At 50.1% G+C, this 18,136-nt stretch overlaps 1 protein-coding gene across 2 annotated transcripts in view; it reads left to right on the top strand.

Annotated features, from left to right (window-relative positions):
* The window catches only part of LOC144761159 (putative peptidyl-tRNA hydrolase), a 50,115-nt gene extending 35,382 nt beyond the window's left edge, over nucleotides 1-14,733 (top strand). Inside the window, exons 3-6 of one of the 2 annotated variants that reach the window (XR_013595611.1) lie at nucleotides 3,360-3,459; nucleotides 10,262-10,307; nucleotides 12,434-13,108; nucleotides 13,238-14,733. Coding sequence is in view for 1 of the 2 variants with exons in the window: in XM_078646651.1 (XP_078502777.1) it covers nucleotides 3,360-3,459; nucleotides 10,262-10,307; nucleotides 12,434-12,658 (371 nt within the window). In the remaining variant the exon portion in view is untranslated. Of the gene's footprint in view, nucleotides 1-3,359; nucleotides 3,460-10,261; nucleotides 10,308-12,433; nucleotides 13,109-13,237 lie in introns of those variants that run through there. The other variant, XM_078646651.1, reaches the window with a different exon arrangement.
* Nucleotides 14,734-18,136: the final 3,403 nt, after the last annotated feature.

Here is an 18,136-nt window from a genome sequence, read left to right as displayed (position 1 = left end):
AGAGACTGCATTTACCATAATGCCAGGGGTGAACCTTGCTGGGAGGTGAAGCGGTGTGCTCCCACCCCTGTTCTCACTTTCCCCTTGCGACCGTTTGATAACATAGCGCAACTGTGCCTTGTTATCTTAATGGTGTATGTCTGGGGTGCCCAGAGCGCTCTCTTGTGTGAGAGTCGGCTCTCTCATCTGCATATTCTCATTCCCTCCGCTTCCACACAAACGGGTCACATGCTTCTTGTAGTTGCAGGATCTCGCCCTTCAACAGGGGAAGAGGCAGGTCTGGGAAAACCCAAAATGTCCTGGAGTATCGTCATTTTAAATGGCGCTATTCTTTCTAGCCAGGATAGAGCATGCTCTCACCATGAGTTCAGGAGGACTTTGTTTGTCTTAAGTAAAATTCTGAAATTACTCCTGGTGCTCTCATAGACGTCAGAGTATCAGAAAACTTTGTGTTACCTGGCCAGTATTAGACCTTGCAGTTTACAGAAATTCATTTGGAAAAACCAGCTTGGTTTTAGTACTCCTCTAGAAGGGGAATTGTGAAGGGATTGGTGAGGCGTTATAAGGGTGGGCACAGTGTCTGGATGGGTGGGCAGAGTGCCTGGACGGGTGGGGTTCCACTTTGAAGCATAAGATACTAACACCCACAAACTGGATATTCCAGCATTATTGTAGTGTGTAGTATTTTTCTTTCTGCGTAATAAAGTCCTTGTCTTTTATAAAGAGAAGCACCATTCTAGACAATTGGACAGACATCTAGTTGCGTCGTTGGGGGTGGTGTTGAGTGCTGAGCCAGAGTAACCTCACACTAACCTCCTGAGACGCTTGCGACTGCTCGCTACCTCCCTGAGAAGCCTGTGACGCTCGCCCTAGCTGCCACTTAGATTCCACTTCTGAAAGGGTTGTACTTGGCCCAGTTTACAGAGGTACAGTCGGACAGACCGCTGGACAGGAGAGGCGAACGACCCCGGGCCTCCCAGCTGTGTCCCAGTAGCCCCTGCCCAGACAGTGCCCTCCTGAACAGGGTGTGGCAGCTTCCCCACAACACTGGTCATCTCGGCTGACGGTACCCGTCTCCCCATTCAATTCTGCTGTAGATGGACCTTTGATGGTACCCAAGAACCACCCCCACCTCTAACATGCCGAGTAGGGCTTTTAGAAATCTCCAAGTTCCCTTGCCTCTTGTTTGCCCACTGCACAGGATTCTCTGTTGTTCTACAGAGCAGGCTTTTCTACTGGACTATGCTGCAAAGGGGTCTCTGATGGTACATAAACCTTCCTGCACCTGCTTCCCCCTCAAAGGGCCTTTGATGCTATATAAACCCTGCCCCCGCTCCACCGTGCTTAACGTCACGTGATATGGTATACACGCCCTGTCACTCTGCCTTGCCCCATAAGGCCTCAAGTGGTATATTGTATATGTCCATTGTGCTTTGCTTTTTACATAAGACCAGCCCTCGTCTTGCCGTACAGGGCCTCAGTAAGTATATAAGGACGCCCGTACTCTGCTCACAGGGCTTCAGAGTATCCATAGGACCTGCCCTCTCCAGTCCCCCTTGGCTGCACCGGGGGCTACGATTGTATATATAGGACCAGTTATACCTTCTAAGCCAAGCCAGTCGGGACCCTCTGATGGTATATACATCTGATTGCTCCCTCCGCCCCATTTCCCTACTATATGGGGTCTTTGAAGGTATATATGTGGAGAAGCGTGGCTCAGTGGTTAGAGGCGGCAGACCCGGAAGCTGAGATCGACCGTGGACCAGGGTTCGATTCCCCGCCTCGGCGGGTCTCGGGCTCAAAATTCCACGGACTCGACAATTCTCGCTCCGGTGCCTACTCGAATCACGGGGTCACACTCTGCAACTCTGGGCAATAGCTTGCTTAATCTCCACTACGGCCCCTCGCGGCGGGATGCCTGGCTTTCACCTTGTGGACACCCTGCCGGGGTTTCTCACAGGGGAATACCAGGACGGGTTCCCTAAGCAAGCACCAGGATGCCCTTTGGGTGACAGGTTTGCGCTATATAAGTACACCTACATTTACATTTACATTTACATATATGATCTGTGCCCGGCTCTTCTGCTCAGCGTCCTGGGTAATAAGTAAAATGTAGTGTTTTACCTCTACTGTTACTCATGACCCATGGATGCAGCGGGTCCGCTGATGGTTTATAGGACCTGCGCTCACCCCTGTGCCTTATTTTGGGCCACTGTTTGCATCGAAACCCTTTACAAACTGTAGAGCCCAACTCGATTGGATCAGTCTAACAACCCTCCCATCGACCTAAGAAGATAAGAATCCTTTTGCTTTAAAGAACGCTTTATTGAAAAAGGAATAGGTTAGAGAGTGGGGGTGGGGTTACTCTTTAAAAATACCTTCCTGCTAGCCCTAACGCTTTATCCGGGCACCAGCTGATATGATGAAAAAACTGAAAAATTAGGAAGTTCTGGGGCTGTAGTTACCCCCACTCCCTCAATTCAATTCAATTCAATGTTTATTAAGATTTGGAACTCAAATGAGGTCCACATAGTCTCTTAAACCATAAGAGAGTGCTCCTTGGCACCTCACAGGTTGTAGCATGTCCGTTCGCAACGGTGCAGGAAGGAACTCGATGATGAAGCAGGCACCAGGGGGCACCCTTCGTGGGTGAGAGTTCTTTAAAGTACAAGGATTCTTTCCCCTTAGGTCGACGGGAGGGGTCTGGATTCATCCGTCGAGTTGGGCCCTATAGTCTGTGTAAAGTTCTGTGTCAGAGGAGGGCTAGCCCATGCTCGACAGCTCCTCTTCACTCCACTTAATTTGTTCCTGGGCATTTAAACGGTGTCATGTCATCCCTGCTCTGCTGTGCAGCACGCAGGACCGTATTCAGGGCCTTCCTCTGCTGCACCGGGCCCCGTACGCTATGAAACAGCGTTCCTCCTGACCCAGTGCAGAGCCCCAACAGTCCCTCAAAAAATGAGCCCCTTCGCTTCACTGCCCGGTCAAAGATAATAAATAGGCTACAATTTGATATCAAACCTGCTCCCATGTCTTTCTGCACAGGTGGCAAACTCATCCTCTGGTCTCCCCTTTGACCTGCTGCGTGTCCTCCAATGGGATATAAGCCCGCCCGTGTCATTTATGTCTAACTCTGCAGATTTATAATCCCTCACTGGCACCTCCGTCCTGCTGCAAGGGGTATGTCCGTGGTATTGTGGTTGTGTTGTATTGTTGTCAGTGGTAAGGACGCCCTCTTGTGCCGCCCCGCTCTGCTGCTCTGGGCACTGCCGTGGTATGTCCCCTTTTGTCTTGTCCCTTGCCCTGCTGCACGGACTCCTTTCGATGGTGTATAATGTGCTTGTTGTTATCACTCACAGCTGAGAGGTTTGGTCTGGGTCCCGAAGATGTCTACCTCCTCCATGATGAGCTGGACAAGCCGCTCGGGAAGGTGTCCTTGAAGCTTGGAGGAAGCGCCAGGTATGTAGCTTCTGTTCAAGCGCGATGCCATCTTGGACGTGTGTGCATGTGTGTACCTGAGCATGGCAGTGACTGGATGTGCCTGTACCACAGAGAGGGTGTGTTCACTTGCTGCTGTGCGTGTCTGATGCTAATGCCTGATGTAAACATTCAGGAGCCCTTGACGCTGGCCCAGTACAGGTAACAACTTTCACAAACCCAAGACAGTGTGCTAAGTGAGGGGCCAATAAATGAAGGTTCAGCACTTCTGTGACTGGCCCACTTTACAACACGGATCTCATAACTTGTGTATGCTGGGTGCTTTGAGCGTTGTGCTGTCGTGTGACCCCAGCACTCGACAGTTGTTGACAAATAGCACACCATTGTGTTGGCGAGTGAGGTGGCCCTAGTGTCTTCTGCGACAGTCAATCGACCCTTTGGTTATGACCTTCCTGCAGCACCATCTTTGCTATCACTTAGGTGCAAGTTATTTATGGACTAACTTCATGGCAGCAAGCAGTCCCTACTGCTACACTTCACTGTTCATTCTGTGTATACTTGTTAACTGGGGGACTTTCTAGATAAACACAAGGGACTCTTCAAAGCAAGAGCTGTCAATGCATTTTGATAAAATGGTGCAGTAGGTGGGTTTGTGGCACTGTCAGTCACTTGCAAGTTTGCTCCAAAGTAGCGAAAGTGCAGAGAGAACAGTGCTTAAGGAAATTACCCGCCCTGCACCAAGGTTATCTCTGATCGTCGTCACTAAAAAGCCAACACAGACCAGCAGAATGAGAATATGGGTGGATCTGATGGAAGAGGTGTGGCGCAGCAGCAAGGGTATCTGATTCCGGAGCACAGGAGTTCATGGTTCGATCCAATGGCGCTGGCAGCAGGTTAGCCCAGCACCATGTGACTCTGGGCAATAGCTTGCTTAATCTTCACCACGGCCCCCAGCGCCGTATCCCCCGCCTGAGGTAGCTGCGCGCTTTACAAATGCTGGTATTATTATATGAGATTTCCCATCCAGGTTATGTTCAGGAGGAACGCACAGGTCTCTGTACAAGATATTGTGGCAGATCTCAAAGGAGCTCACAGATTGTTTAAGTTGCCCTCAATGCCGGACACCAAGAGGGTCACGGCGCATTGTCCTCTTCTCAATGACTTGGTTCAAAGGACCGACCTTCCTGGAGTAGCCCATCGCTGGAGTGTTTCAGTCGGTGTCCGGGGATCATGTCCCGCGCACACCAGATTACCAAGATCAGTGATGCCCCGGCCTGATGTGCCGTGTCAGAAAGATCACACCAGGAGCATCTCAAGTGAGGTGTCGGTTTATAAATCCCATTCCTTTCAGTTTCAAAGTCATTTCAACCCAAGATTTGATCAGCCTTTGTATGTCTCCTCCAAATGAATTTCTCCCTTTCACAATTTGTTCAAGTTTTTAAAAAGTTTCAAAAAATTGTCTCCCATGTGGAGGTTGTCACTTTGTAATGCAGAGAATTCACATGTGAAGAAATGTGCATTGAGCACGCGCCGTCCACCAAGGGATGCCAAAACCAGAGCGAGACCCTGAGAGAAGCTCCGGTTCATAGGAGGGGGTATATGTTCATGAGGAATCCTTTCCGCCGGCCATCAAGCCAAGGTGAAAAACCAACTCCAGTCACCATGGAGAACAACATCAAACTGGCGGCAGAGTCTCCCAGGATTTGGGGTTCTGACAAAGTGAGTGAGAAATTAAAATAAACACAGGAGCACCTTGCCAGCAGATAGCTCGAGTCCCCGGGCATACAACATTGAGAGACCACCAGAGACCAGTGGAGGAAGCTTCTTATAGCGGGCAACCTCCCCTGTCAGGAAATGTGAGCTCATGCGCTCCCTGAAGATCCAAAGTCGAGAGGAGAAGAGCGCAGCACAGTGAGAAATTCAGAATTCCAAGGGGGTCCCTGCCATTTCTAATTAGAGCTAGTGTGGCAGGACACACGCCCGTGGTGCCAGGACACACACCCATGGTGCCAGGACACACACCCCTGGTGCCAGGACACACACCCGTGGTGCCAGGAAACACACCCGTGGTGCCAGTACACACACCAGTGGTGCCAGGACACACACCCGTGGTGCCAGGACACATGCCCGTGGTGCCAGGACACACACCCGTGGTGCCAGGACACACAACCATGGTGCCAGGACACACACCCCTGGTGCCAGGACACACACCCGCTGGTGCCAGTACACACACCCGTGGTGCCAGGACACACACCCGTGGTGCCAGGACACACACCCCTGGTGCCAGGACACACACCTGTGGTGCCAGGACACACACCCGTGGTGCCAGGAAACACACCCGTGGTACCAGGGCACACACCCGTGGTGCCAGGACACACACCCGTGGTGCCAGGACACACACCCGTGGTGCCAGGACACACACCTGTGGTGCCAGGACACACACCCGTGGTGCCAGGACACACACCCGTGGTGCCAGGACACACACCCGTGGTGCCAGGGCACATACCTGTGAATCCAGCTTTGCCTGCGTCTTAAATGTCACCCACTGATGGTGACGATGGGAGAGGTACCATGGGGGCTTGGGTGGCACCACAGTTACTGAAACCACCCATTGAAGAAAGTATCTCTTCATGAGAACTGTTTGGCACTGATGAGAAAGAACTCAAAGGAGGGATGCCCAGTTTGTACATTAAAAAATCCTACATGATAATTGGTCCTGAGTCAGTCTTGAGGGAAGAATAGATGCGAGCTCTTCTTCTGTTAGCAGGAAGCAGAGAGAGGCTTTGGATGAGCGGAGGAGGCATACAGTGAAGAGGAAGAAGAAACTCTGTGCCTGGTTACATACCCTTCCATACTCAGTGCATCGCTACATTCCTGCTTTTGTACCCTTCAGTATTCAGTGCATCGCTCTGTGCCTGCTTACATACCCTTCAGTACTCAGTGCATCGCTCTGTGCCTGCTTCCGTACCCTTCAGTACTTAATGTTCACTCTGTGCCCTTCAGCACTCAATGCATCGCTCTCTTCCTGCATCCGTACCCTTCAGTACTCAATACATCGCTCTGTGCCTGCTTCTGTACCCTTCAGTAGTCAAATAAATGTTCTGTGCCTGCTTCTGCACTCAATGCATCAATCTGTGCCTGCTTGCGTACCCTTCAGTACTCAGTGCATCGTTCTATGCCTGCTTCCGTACCCTTCAGTGCTCAATCCATCGCTCTGTGCCTGCTTCCGTACCCTTCAGTGCTCAATCCATCGCTCTGTGCCTGCTTACATACCCTTCAATACTCAATGCATCGCTCTCTTCCTGCTTCTGTACCCTTCAGTACTCAATGCATCACTCTGTGCCTCCTTCAATACCCTTCAGTACTCAATGCATCGCTCTGTGCCTCCTTCAATACCTTTCAGTACTCAATGCATCACTCTGTGCCTGCTTACATACCCTTCAGTACTCAGTGCATCGTATTGTGCCTTCGTCAGTACCCTTCAGTACTCAATGCATCGCTCTGTGCCTGCTTCCGTACCCTTCAGTGCGTAATGTTCACTCTGTGCCTGCTTCCGTACCCTTCAATACTCAATACATCGCTACATGACTGCTTTCATACCTTTCAGTACTCAATGCATTGCTCTGTGCCTGCTTCCGTACCCTTCAGTGCTCAATGCATCGCTACATGCCTGCTTCTGTACCCTTCAGTACTCAAAGCATCACTCTGTGCCTCCTTCAATACTCAGTGCATCGCTCTCTTCCTGCTTCTGTACCCCTCAGTACTCAATGCAGCAATCTGTGCCTGCTTCCGTACCCTTCAGTACTCAATGCATCTCTCTCTGCCTGCTTCCGTACCCTTCAGTACTCAATGCATCTCTCTCTGCCTGCTTCTGTACCCTTCAGTACTCAAAGCATCGCTCTATTCCTGCTTCCGTACCCTTCAGTACTGAATACATCGCTACATGCCTGCTTCTGTACCCTTCAGTACTCAATGCATCACTCTGTGCCTGCTTCCGTACCCTTCAGTACTGAATACATCGCTACATGCCTGCTTCTGTACCCTTCAGTACTCAATGCATCACTCTGTGCCTGCTTCCGTACCCTTCAGTACTCAATACATCGATACATGCCTGCTTCTGTACCCTTCAGTACTCAATGTATCGCTCTGTGCCTGCTTCTGTACCCTTCAGTACTCAAAGCATCGCTCTGTGCCTCCTTTAGTACCCTTCAGTACTCAGTGCATCGTATTGTGCCTTCGTCAGTACCCTTCAGTACTCAATGCATCGCTCTGTGCCTGCTTCCGTACCCATCAGTACGTAATGTTCACTCTGTGCCTGCTTCCGTACCCTTCAATACTCAGTGCATCGCTCTCTTCCTGCTTCCGTACCCATCAGTACTCAATACATCGCTACATGACTGCTTCTGTACCCTTCAGTACTCAATGCATCGCTCTGTTCCTGCTTCTGTACCCTTCAGTACTCTCCTGTACCCTTCAGTACTCAAGGGATTGCTCTGTGCCTGCTTCCGTACCCTTCAGTACTCAATGCATCGCTCTGTGTCTGCTTCCGTACCCTTCAGTACTCAATGCATCGCTCTTTGCCTGCTTCTGTACCCTTCAGTATTCAATGCATCGCTCTGTGCCTGCTTCTGTACCCTTCAGTACTCTCCTGTACCCTTCAGTACTCAGGAGATTGCTCTGTGCCTGCTTCCGTACCCTTCAGTACTCAATGCATCGCTCTGTGCCTGCTTCCGTACCCTTCAGTACTCAATGCATCGCTCTGTGCCTGCTTCCGTACCCTTCAGTACTCAATGCATCGCTCTGTGCCTGCTTCCGTACCCTTCAGTACTTAATGTTCACTCTGTGCCCTTCAGCACTCAATGCATCGCTCTCTTCCTGCATCCGTACCCTTCAGTACTCAATGCATCACTCTGTGCCTGCTTCTGTACCCTTCAGTAGTCAAATAAACGTTCTGTGCCTGCTTCCGCACTCAATGCATCAATCTGTGCCTGCTTGCGTACCCTTCAGTACTCAGTGCATCGTTCTATGCCTGCTTCCGTACCCTTCAGTGCTCAATCCATCGCTCTGTGCCTGCTTCCGTACCCTTCAGTGCTCAATCCATCGCTCTGTGCCTGCTTACATACCCTTCAGTTCACAGTGCATCGCTCTGTGCCTGCTTTCGTACCCTTCAGTACTCAGTGCATCGTATTGTGCCTTCGTCAGTACCCTTCAGTACTCAGTGCATCGCTCTGTGTCTGCTTACATACCCTTCAGTACTCAGTGCATCACTCTGTGCCTGCTTACATACCCTTCAGTACTCAATGCATCCCTCTGTGCCTGCTTCTGTACCCTTCAGTACTCAATGCATCGCTCTGTGCCTGCTTCCGTACCCTTCAGTACTCAATGCATCCCTCTGTGCCTGCTTCCGTACCCTTCAGTACTCAATGCATCACTCTGTGCCTGCTTCCGTACTCTTCAGTACTCAGTGCATCACTCTGTGCCTGCTTACATACCCTTCAGTACTCAATGCATCGCTCTGTGCCTGCTTCCGTACCCTTCAGTAATCAGTGCATCGCTACATGCCTGCTTCTATACCCTTCAGTTCTCAATGCATCACTCTGTGCCTGCTTTCGTACCGTTCAGTACTCAGTGCATCGCTCTGTGCCTGCTTCCGTACCCTTCAGTACTCAATGCATCGCTCTATGCCTGCTTCTGTACCCTTCAGTACTCAGTGCATCACTCTGTGCCTGCTTCCGTACCCTTCAATACTCAATGCATCACTCTGTGCCTGCTTCCGTACCCTTCAGTACTCAGTGCATCGCTCTATGCCTGCTTCTGTACCCTTCAGTACTCAGTGCATCACTCTGTGCCTGTTCTGTACCCTTCAGTACTCAGTGCATTGCTCTGTGCCTGCTTCCGTACCCTTCAGTACTCAGTGCATCACTCTGTGCCTGCTTACATACCCTTCAGTACTCAATGCATCGCTCTGTGCCTGTTTACATACCCTTCAGTACTCAATGCATCGCTCTGTGCCTGCTTCCGTACCCTTCAGTACTCAGTGCATCGCTACATGCCTGCTTCTATACCCTTCAGTTCTCAATGCATCACTCTGTGCCTGCTTTCGTACCGTTCAGTACTCAGTGCATCGCTCTGTGCCTGCTTCCGTACCCTTCAGTACTCAATGCATCGCTCTATGCCTGCTTCTGTACCCTTCAGTACTCAGTGCATCACTCTGTGCCTGCTTCCGTACCCTTCAATACTCAATGCATCACTCTGTGCCTGCTTCCGTACCCTTCAGTACTCAGTGCATCGCTCTATGCCTGCTTCTGTACCCTTCAGTACTCAGTGCATCACTCTGTGCCTGTTCTGTACCCTTCAGTACTCAGTGCATCACTCTGTGCCTGCTTCTGTACCCTTCAGTACTCAGTGCATCACTCTGTGCCTGCTTACATACCCTTCAGTACTCAGTGCATCACTCTGTGCCTGCTTCCGTACCCTTCAGTACTCAGTGCATCCCTCTGTGCCTGTTCTGTACCCTTCAGTACTCAGTGCATCATGTCCTATAGTAAAGGCTCACATAGCAGCACAGATGGCCTGTTGTCCTTGAAGAACATCTCAAGACAGGACAGTAAATGTGCGTTGCCCCTAGCCACAGTAGCTATAAGAGTGTGCCTGTGACCGTAATTACCATTGAGTGCTGATATAGTTACTGCATGCATCATACTAACTGTCTGTGTGTGCGCACACATGTGCATACCACATTGACCTTGTGATGCAGCATGTGCCAAACCTGGCTTTTGACCTGACACATTTCTGACCCTGATGATGTCTCTTATTGTTTCAGGGGCCACAATGGAGTTCGTTCCTGCATTGAGTCTTTGCATTCAGATGTAAGTGCACGTGGCTGATCCTGAAGCTTGAGTTGTATGCCTTTGTATGTATTGTCTCACTCTGTTGTCATTGGTTGTTTGTTGTTACACCCCTGTTCAGAGGGCCAGGGGGCAAGCAGGAGTCACTGGGTGTTGGTTGAGGCCTTTTACTCCTGATGTCCTGGGTCCTGATCTATCATGGGTCTTGAGTAACTGGGCCAAGCGCCCGTTCTGCACTTGACTCTCAGGAGTAGCGTCCGAGGCTTCCTTGAGGGTAGGTGGATACAGGGAGTGAACACAGGCTCACAACTCAAAGCACACGCAGTATCCGCAATAAATGATAGTCCAGAAAAATACTTCCTTTCAGGAGAAAAGAAGTGTTTTATTTTTTCAATAAAAACACAAAGGGAAATACAACATTGTCAAACAACTGCACAGTCCCCCTGTGGTCAGGGCTCCATAGTGTTTGCTGGGCAGTTCCCTGTGTGCCCCCCTGCTCGCTCTAGCAATCGTGGTTATTCCCCATTCACTGAAGGCAGTATCCAGGGTGAGCCCCATCAGTAGTCAGAGTCTCAAGAGTCCACTCCAACTCTATTTTAAAGTTAAAAGTGTTCCAGCGCCACAGCGCGATCTAGTGAGTGAGTTCTCCCGGGCCGACTGGTCCGAGTTCAGTCGTACCCACGCCCGCAGGAGCGGAGCGGCCAGCAGGGAGACTAGCAGGCCTTGGCCCCCAGTCCTGGTCGCAGGTAGAAGTTATGCAGAGCTTCTCCTCATCACACAGCCCGACTGGCTGCTCGGCAGTTGACCATTTGTGGAGTCGCAAGCTCTCCTTTTCATTCATTTCCAGACACCAAATGTGATTTAAGGTCAAAGTCTCTGAAGTTTATGTGGGCTGGTGACTCTTGTGATCACTGCACAATGTGCTGCCACCTCCGTGCTGTGCTGCTGAACTCCTGGTGAGGGTGGTAGCCGTCCTTCACTATAGGACTAGTGTTTTAGGTGCCCCTCCTGGTCCTACAAGAACGCAGTCAGTGAGACAGGCCTGTGTCATGGTGCACACGCATGATCTGTGTTTTCTATGACACAAAAACCCAGAACAGTTGAGCGCTCACGGCAGTGGGGCACGTCTGTAACCATCAGACGACTTTCCGTTCCCAACCCATTCACTCTAACCTTGCTGTGTTGTGAACGTCATTTGTCAGTTGTTTTAATTCTGGCTGATCTGGACTGTCATTGGGTAAGTGTGGACCCTGGCTGTGATCTACTGAATATCCCTGGTTGGTGGAGCTCTCTTTCGGTGGTATCTTGAAGGCCCTGGTTGGTGGAGCTATCATTCTGACATTCAGTGGTACCTTGAAGGCCCTGATTGGTGGAGCTCTCTTCCTGTGGTATCTTGAAGGCCCTGATTGGTTGAGCTCTCTTCCTGTAGTATCTTGAAGGCCCTGGTTGGTGGAGCTCTCTTTCAGTGGTATCTTGAAGGCCCTGATTGGTTGAACTCTCATTCTGACATTCAGTGGTATCTTGAAGGCCCTGGTTGGTGGAGCTCTCTTTCAGTGGTATCTTGAAGGCCCTGGTTGGTGGAGCCATTATTCTGTCATTCAGTGGTATTTTCAAGGCCCTGGTTGGTGGAGCTCTCTTTCAGTGGTATCTTGAAGGCCCTGGTTGGTGGAGCTCTCTTTCAGTGGTATTTTGAAGGCCCTGGTTGGTTGAGCTCTCTTTCAGTGGTACCTTGAAGGCCCTGGTTGGTGGAGCTCTCTTTCAGTGGTATCTTGAAGGCCCTGGTTGGTGGAGCTCTCTTTCAGTGGTATCTTGAAGGCCCTGGTTGGTGGAGCTCTCTTTCAGTGGTATCTTGAAGGCCCTGGTTGGTGGAGCTCTCTTTCAGTGGTATCCTGAAGGCCCTGGTCATTCTCTTCATAGCATCTTGAATGTCATCGGCCGGTTGATTGCTGTTTCCATGCTTTGATACATTATCCTTCTGGCTGCCTCAAGTCCCTGGGATTGGTTGGGTAAATGACAGCAGTGTCTGCCTATTCGCCCACTCTGCAGTGCCGTGAGCGGTCATTGGTTGCTTCTGGTCTTACGCTGCAGAGTATGATATTTGCAGTAGACTTGCCTTGGCACTGACCCTCCATCTTGTCTTCTTCCAGGTCATGGTGAGGCTCCGGGTCGGTATCGGGAGGCCACAGGGCAGGACCTCCGTTGAGCGCCACGTCTTGGAGGTCTTCTCCAGCTCCGAGAGGGAGGTCCTGCCTCGGGCGTTGGAGCAAGGAGTGGAGCTTCTTCTGCAGCACATCCGGAGAAGAGACCCTTCAGCTTTGTGTGAAGGCCCCACCAGAGCAGACACCCAGCGCCCTCGGACCCCTTCCAGCTGAGATACAGACCTCGTGTCATTCCGTGGAGGTGGAAGGAAGACACACACGGCAGTCACACGGCAGACACACGGAAGACACACGACAGACACCCAGCGCCCTCGGACCCCTTCCAGCTGAGATACAGACCTCGTGTCATTCCGTGGAGGTGGAAGGAAGGGGCACACAGTTGTCACACGGCAGTCACACGGCAGTCACATGGCAGTCACATGGCAGTCACACGGCAGACACACGGCAGACACACGGCAGTCACATGGCAGACACAAGGCAGTCACACGGCAGTCACACAGCAGACACGGCAGACACTTGGCAGACACGGCAGTCACACGGCAGACACACGGCAGTCACACGGCAGACACACGGCAGACACACGGCAGACACACGGCAGACACACGGCAGACACACGGCAGTTACACGGCAGACACACGGCTGACACATGGCTGACACACGGCAGTCACACGGCAGACACCCAGTGCCCTCGGACTTCTTCCAGCTGAGATACAGACCTCGTGTCATTCCGTGGAGGTGGAAGGAAGACACACACGGCAGACACACAGCAGTCACATGGCAGGCCCACGGCAGGCACACGGCAGACTCACGGCAGTCACACGGCAGTCACACGGCAGACACACGGCAGTCACACGGCAGACACACGGCAGACACACGGCAGTCACACGGCAGACACATGGCTGACACACGGCAGTCACAAGGCAGACACACGGCACACACCCAGTGCCCTCGGACTTCTTCCAGTTGAGATACAGACCTCGTGTCATTCCGTGGAGGTGGAAGGAAGACACACACGGCAGACACACAGCAGTCACATGGCAGGCCCACGGCAGGCACACGACAGACTCACGGCAGGCACACGCAGACACACGGCAGACACACGGCAGTCACACGGCAGACACACGGCAGTCACACGGCAGACACACGGCAGGCACACGGCAGGCACACGGCAGGCACACGGCAGACACACGGCAGACACACGGCAGTCACACGGCAGTCACACGGCAGACACACGGCTGACACACGGCAGACACACGGCTGACACACGGCTGACACACGGCAGATTCAGGGCAGGCACGCGGCAGACACGCGGCAGGCACACGGCTGACACACGGCAGACTCAGGGCAGACACACGGCAGACACCAAGTGCCCTCGGACTTCTTCCAGCTGAGATACAGACCTCGTGTCATTCCGTGGAGGTGGAAGGAAGGGGCACACAGTTGTCCCACAGCAGTTACACGGCAGTCACACGGCAGACACATGGGAGTCACATGGCAGTCATGGCATTAGAAGGGCTGATCGCCTCATCTCAACACGCTCCTCAGCTTCCGCTGTGCCACATCCGTCCGGCAGATGGAGCGATATTCTGAGAACGTAAAATAACATGATGGAGACTGATGACACCGATATTTAGGCCCCGCCCCTGAGGCCACAACCCTGGCGGTGCCCAAGCCCAGGCCCCGCTCTCTGCCCCATTGACTCTTCCCTCGAGATCCAGGAGCGACCAGAAGTGGGCACAGCTGGGCAGGTCTGATGCACTCACCAAGGAGGACCGAAGTACAAGGAAGAGTTGTGTTTCCTCCAGTGGGGGAACTTCAATACTTTAAGTTTATTCGGATGGAACATCGAGCTTCCACTAAATGGTCCGAGGCGCTAAGGAGTTAAATCTATAACCTTTAATGGCAAACATTTACCCAGGAGGGCTGGGAGAAAGTATAGGCTGACCTCTGTAGCAGCACCACACCTGTATGAGAGGGGGTGTCACCCATTGAAAGGGCATCCGGTTCAGCACGATTGAAGGAACTCTTTTCATTCAAAAGTTACTCCTTTTTTACACGTTCTTACTATCTTGCAGCGATTTAAGTGTAGCTAGCAATTGATACAGTCAATATGTTCAAAAAAATATATAAAGTTAATTTTAAGTTCCATTTAGTCTATGACTTTAAAAAGAAACATAAGACTGGAGAGAAAGCAGCCCAACAGAAATTCTCATTCAAGACTTACTTCAGCCTGCTCTCTATTTGCAGCTACAAATTATGGTAATAAAAACTATACATTCATAACTTCATCTGTGTATTGACACTATTTACATATTTATGGGGATGTATGACGTTATAACGCATGCATTTACAACGCATGGCATCACAACGCAACTTTTACATCGCAGGTGCCATTACAACGCATGGCATTACAACGCAGGTATTTACAACGCAGGGGCTATTACAACGCATGCCATTACAACGTAAGTATAGGTAAGTATATAATTTAAATTACACATGTAAATAATTCTAAATTAATTAATTTAATTTAATTAATTTAATATAAATGTAATTTTACTTTATTTTTACCCTGTACCCTTTTACCCAAAAACCCATAACTGACCCTGAACCCTAAAAATATCCCTTTACCCAAAAACTGAAAACTGACCCTGAACCCTAAAAATACCCCTTTACCCAAAAACCCAAAACTGACCCTGAACCCTAAAAATGCCCCTTTACCCAAAAACTGAAAACTGACCCTGAACCCTAAAAATACCCCTTTACCCAAAAACTGAAAACTGACCCTGAACCCTAAAAATACCCCTTTACCCAAAAACTGAAAACTGACCCTGAACCCTAAAAATACCCCTTTACCCAAAAACTGAAAACTGACCCTGAACCCTAAAAATACCCCTTTATCCAAAAACTGAAAACTGACCCTGAACCCTAAAAATACCCCTTTACCCAAAAACTGAAAACTGACCCTGAACCCTAAAAATACCCCTTTACCCAAAAACTGAAAACTGACCCTGAACCCTAAAAATACCCCTTTACTCAAAAACTGAAAACTGACCCTGAACCCTAAAAATACCCCTTTACCCAAAAACTGAAAACTGACCCTGAACCCTAAAAATACCCCTTTACCCAAAAACTGAAAACTGACCCTGAACCCTAAAAATACCCCTTTACCCAAAAACCCATAACTGACCCTGAACCCTAAAAATACCCCTTTACCAAAAAACCCAAAACTGACCCTAAACCAAAAAATACCCCATTAAAAAAAAACATTTAATAATTTAAATATAATTATATACTTACCAATACTTACGTTGTAATGGTATGCGTTGTAATAGCACCTGCGTTGTAAATACCTGCGTTGTAAATACCTGCGTTGTAATGGTTTTTGCGTTGTAAAAGTTTCGTTGTAATGGTAGTGCGTTGTAAAAGTTGCGATGTAATGGTTGTTTCCCATTTATGGAGAGGAAAAAACATGTGACTTATGCAACCGCAGTGGAGTGACCATAACCAAACAGTGAATAAAGCTAAAGTGACGGTTTTAGAACAGAGGGTTGGTTATTGGAGTTAAAAGGATGTCCTTTAACCCCTTCGATGCTGATGAAACTTCGCCGCGCATGCAAGGGGTTAAGGTTTCAGAATAAATCTTAGGGTCCTGGAGTGTGCTCTAGTGTTCTTCGGACTATCCTTTGGCAATTGTTGACAACGTTTCGACCCTCCATCGTTATCGGGGTCTCTTCAGAAGAGAGATTCTGGGGACCAAGGCACTTCAATGTATGCCAGAAGGGGCAGTATTATTTCGTCTTAAAAACATCAATAATGGGTTCAGCCTGCGGTAAACTTCCAAGGAACAGACAGCCCTCGATAGGTATCGTATGATAACCAGGTAAAGAAGGCACTCTAGTTGGAATAATTAAACTTGCTTCGGTATGTATTACGGAAGTATAATGGGTATTCGACTTAGCCCAATACAATTGGATCTGGAAAAGTATTCCACAGTTCCGATATCTAATTCTGGAGCTGGGGCCCAATGACGTTCAGTACGTCTCACGAGAGTGTAATGCTCAGCAGAGTCCGCTGTAGGCCTCTCTGGAAGATGTGGTTATTATTTCAATAACACCGTCCATCCATGTGGCTGGGGTCTGCGTAGCTACAAGGGTCCCAGCACTTGAAGTAATAAACAAGACAAACACCTCTGTGCATCGACCTATGTCTTCAGTTTCGTCGCACATAAATCCCGTAAAATTGATAACCTGCGAGGATCGCTGTGCTCGTACTATCGAGTCTTCAAAGAAAACAGGTAATCAGCTGTGCACTTTAGAAGGAAATTATGGACAGTTCAGATGGGAAGAGTGGAAGAACTCTTTGACATGAAAACCATGGAAGACTCTTCATTGGAAAACCCCTCAGTCTCAGCGTCCATTCTACTCCAAGATACAGGTGCCTCCTGATGGAAGGAAACACCTCATGAAGATTCTGTAAAAACTCTTCAATCGATAGTTTTGAAAGCCAGACCTTGCTAGATGTAGGCGATGGGGCCTGTTGGACTTGGCCCTTTTCCTCCAAAACCTTTCGCTTTTCGCCCCCCTAACTTGAGATGTCTCCCCCTTGGTGAAGGTTACCGAATAGGCCATGGGTGGTGTGAGACGCCATGTTAATGTTAAATGCAATGCAATGGTGTGTACATTCATTTTCCCCCATTGTAAACATTTACCCTGATGGAATGCTGTATTTAAAATGGCTGCCATGGCTGTGCGTTGTGCCACCTGACTGTAGGAGGTTAGCAGTCTAGTTGTTAGGTACCCAGCCACCCCTGCATTTGGAGGGAAAGCCTGGCATCCAGGAAGCTCTACTCCTCCCCCTGAGCCAGTTAGAACTAGTTTGCCTGTCTGAGGTGGGTTAGCGGTCTAGTTGTCTGGTACCCAGCAATCCCAGCATTTGGAGGGACCTTCTAGAAGCTTCCAGCCTTTCTGGTATAGGGAGAGCAGTAGAGTTGTCATGTGCAGAGACAGAGCTGGGACAGGAATGTGAGGGGACCTGCTGCCAGGGGATACAGCCGCTTGGGCCTGTGTGCTGGGCCCTGCACCCATCCAGAACCCCCCCCCCCCCACTGTCCCCAGGGCTTGTGAAGCCCACTTCAGGAGTTCAGGCTGCCGTGTGGGAGGAGGGCCACGCTGCAGTGGGGATGGTGAAAGCCTACCGCCTACCCATACAGCCAGTGTCTAGTGAGGCAATGGTCACCGACAGAGGGTCGTTGGGAAGGGGTGGGATTGGTAAAGGTCAGGGCTCAGCACACACTCCTAATTCAGAACAGCAACAGTTTGGTCTTCGGATCAACCCACTTCCGAATGTTGTCTACATTATCACAGACACCTCACTCATGGGGTGGGGTTCACAGATCAACCGCATTGCCATACGTGGTATCTGAATGCTGCAACAGCTGGTCTGTCACATTAACTACCTGGAGCTCACGGCAATCCACAGAGTACCCAGAGCATCTAATTTGAGGCTACAAATTTGTAACTAAAGGTTCGAGGCATATGAGCTGTAGATCGTATACTTGTCCATAGATCACCATCTGGTGTTGGGCTCAGATGTTTGCACTTTGTTTTTGTCTTGGAAGAAGTCTTTGTAGTCACGAGGTAGGTGATTCCTCCTTAGGACGATAGTGCGCATGGGCATCGACTCCATCAACAG

Source organism: Lissotriton helveticus, chromosome 5_2 (genome assembly GCF_964261635.1).
Source record: "Lissotriton helveticus chromosome 5_2, aLisHel1.1, whole genome shotgun sequence".
NCBI classification, from domain to species: domain Eukaryota; kingdom Metazoa; phylum Chordata; class Amphibia; order Caudata; family Salamandridae; genus Lissotriton; species Lissotriton helveticus.
This window is presented reverse-complemented; position numbering and strand designations above follow the sequence as displayed.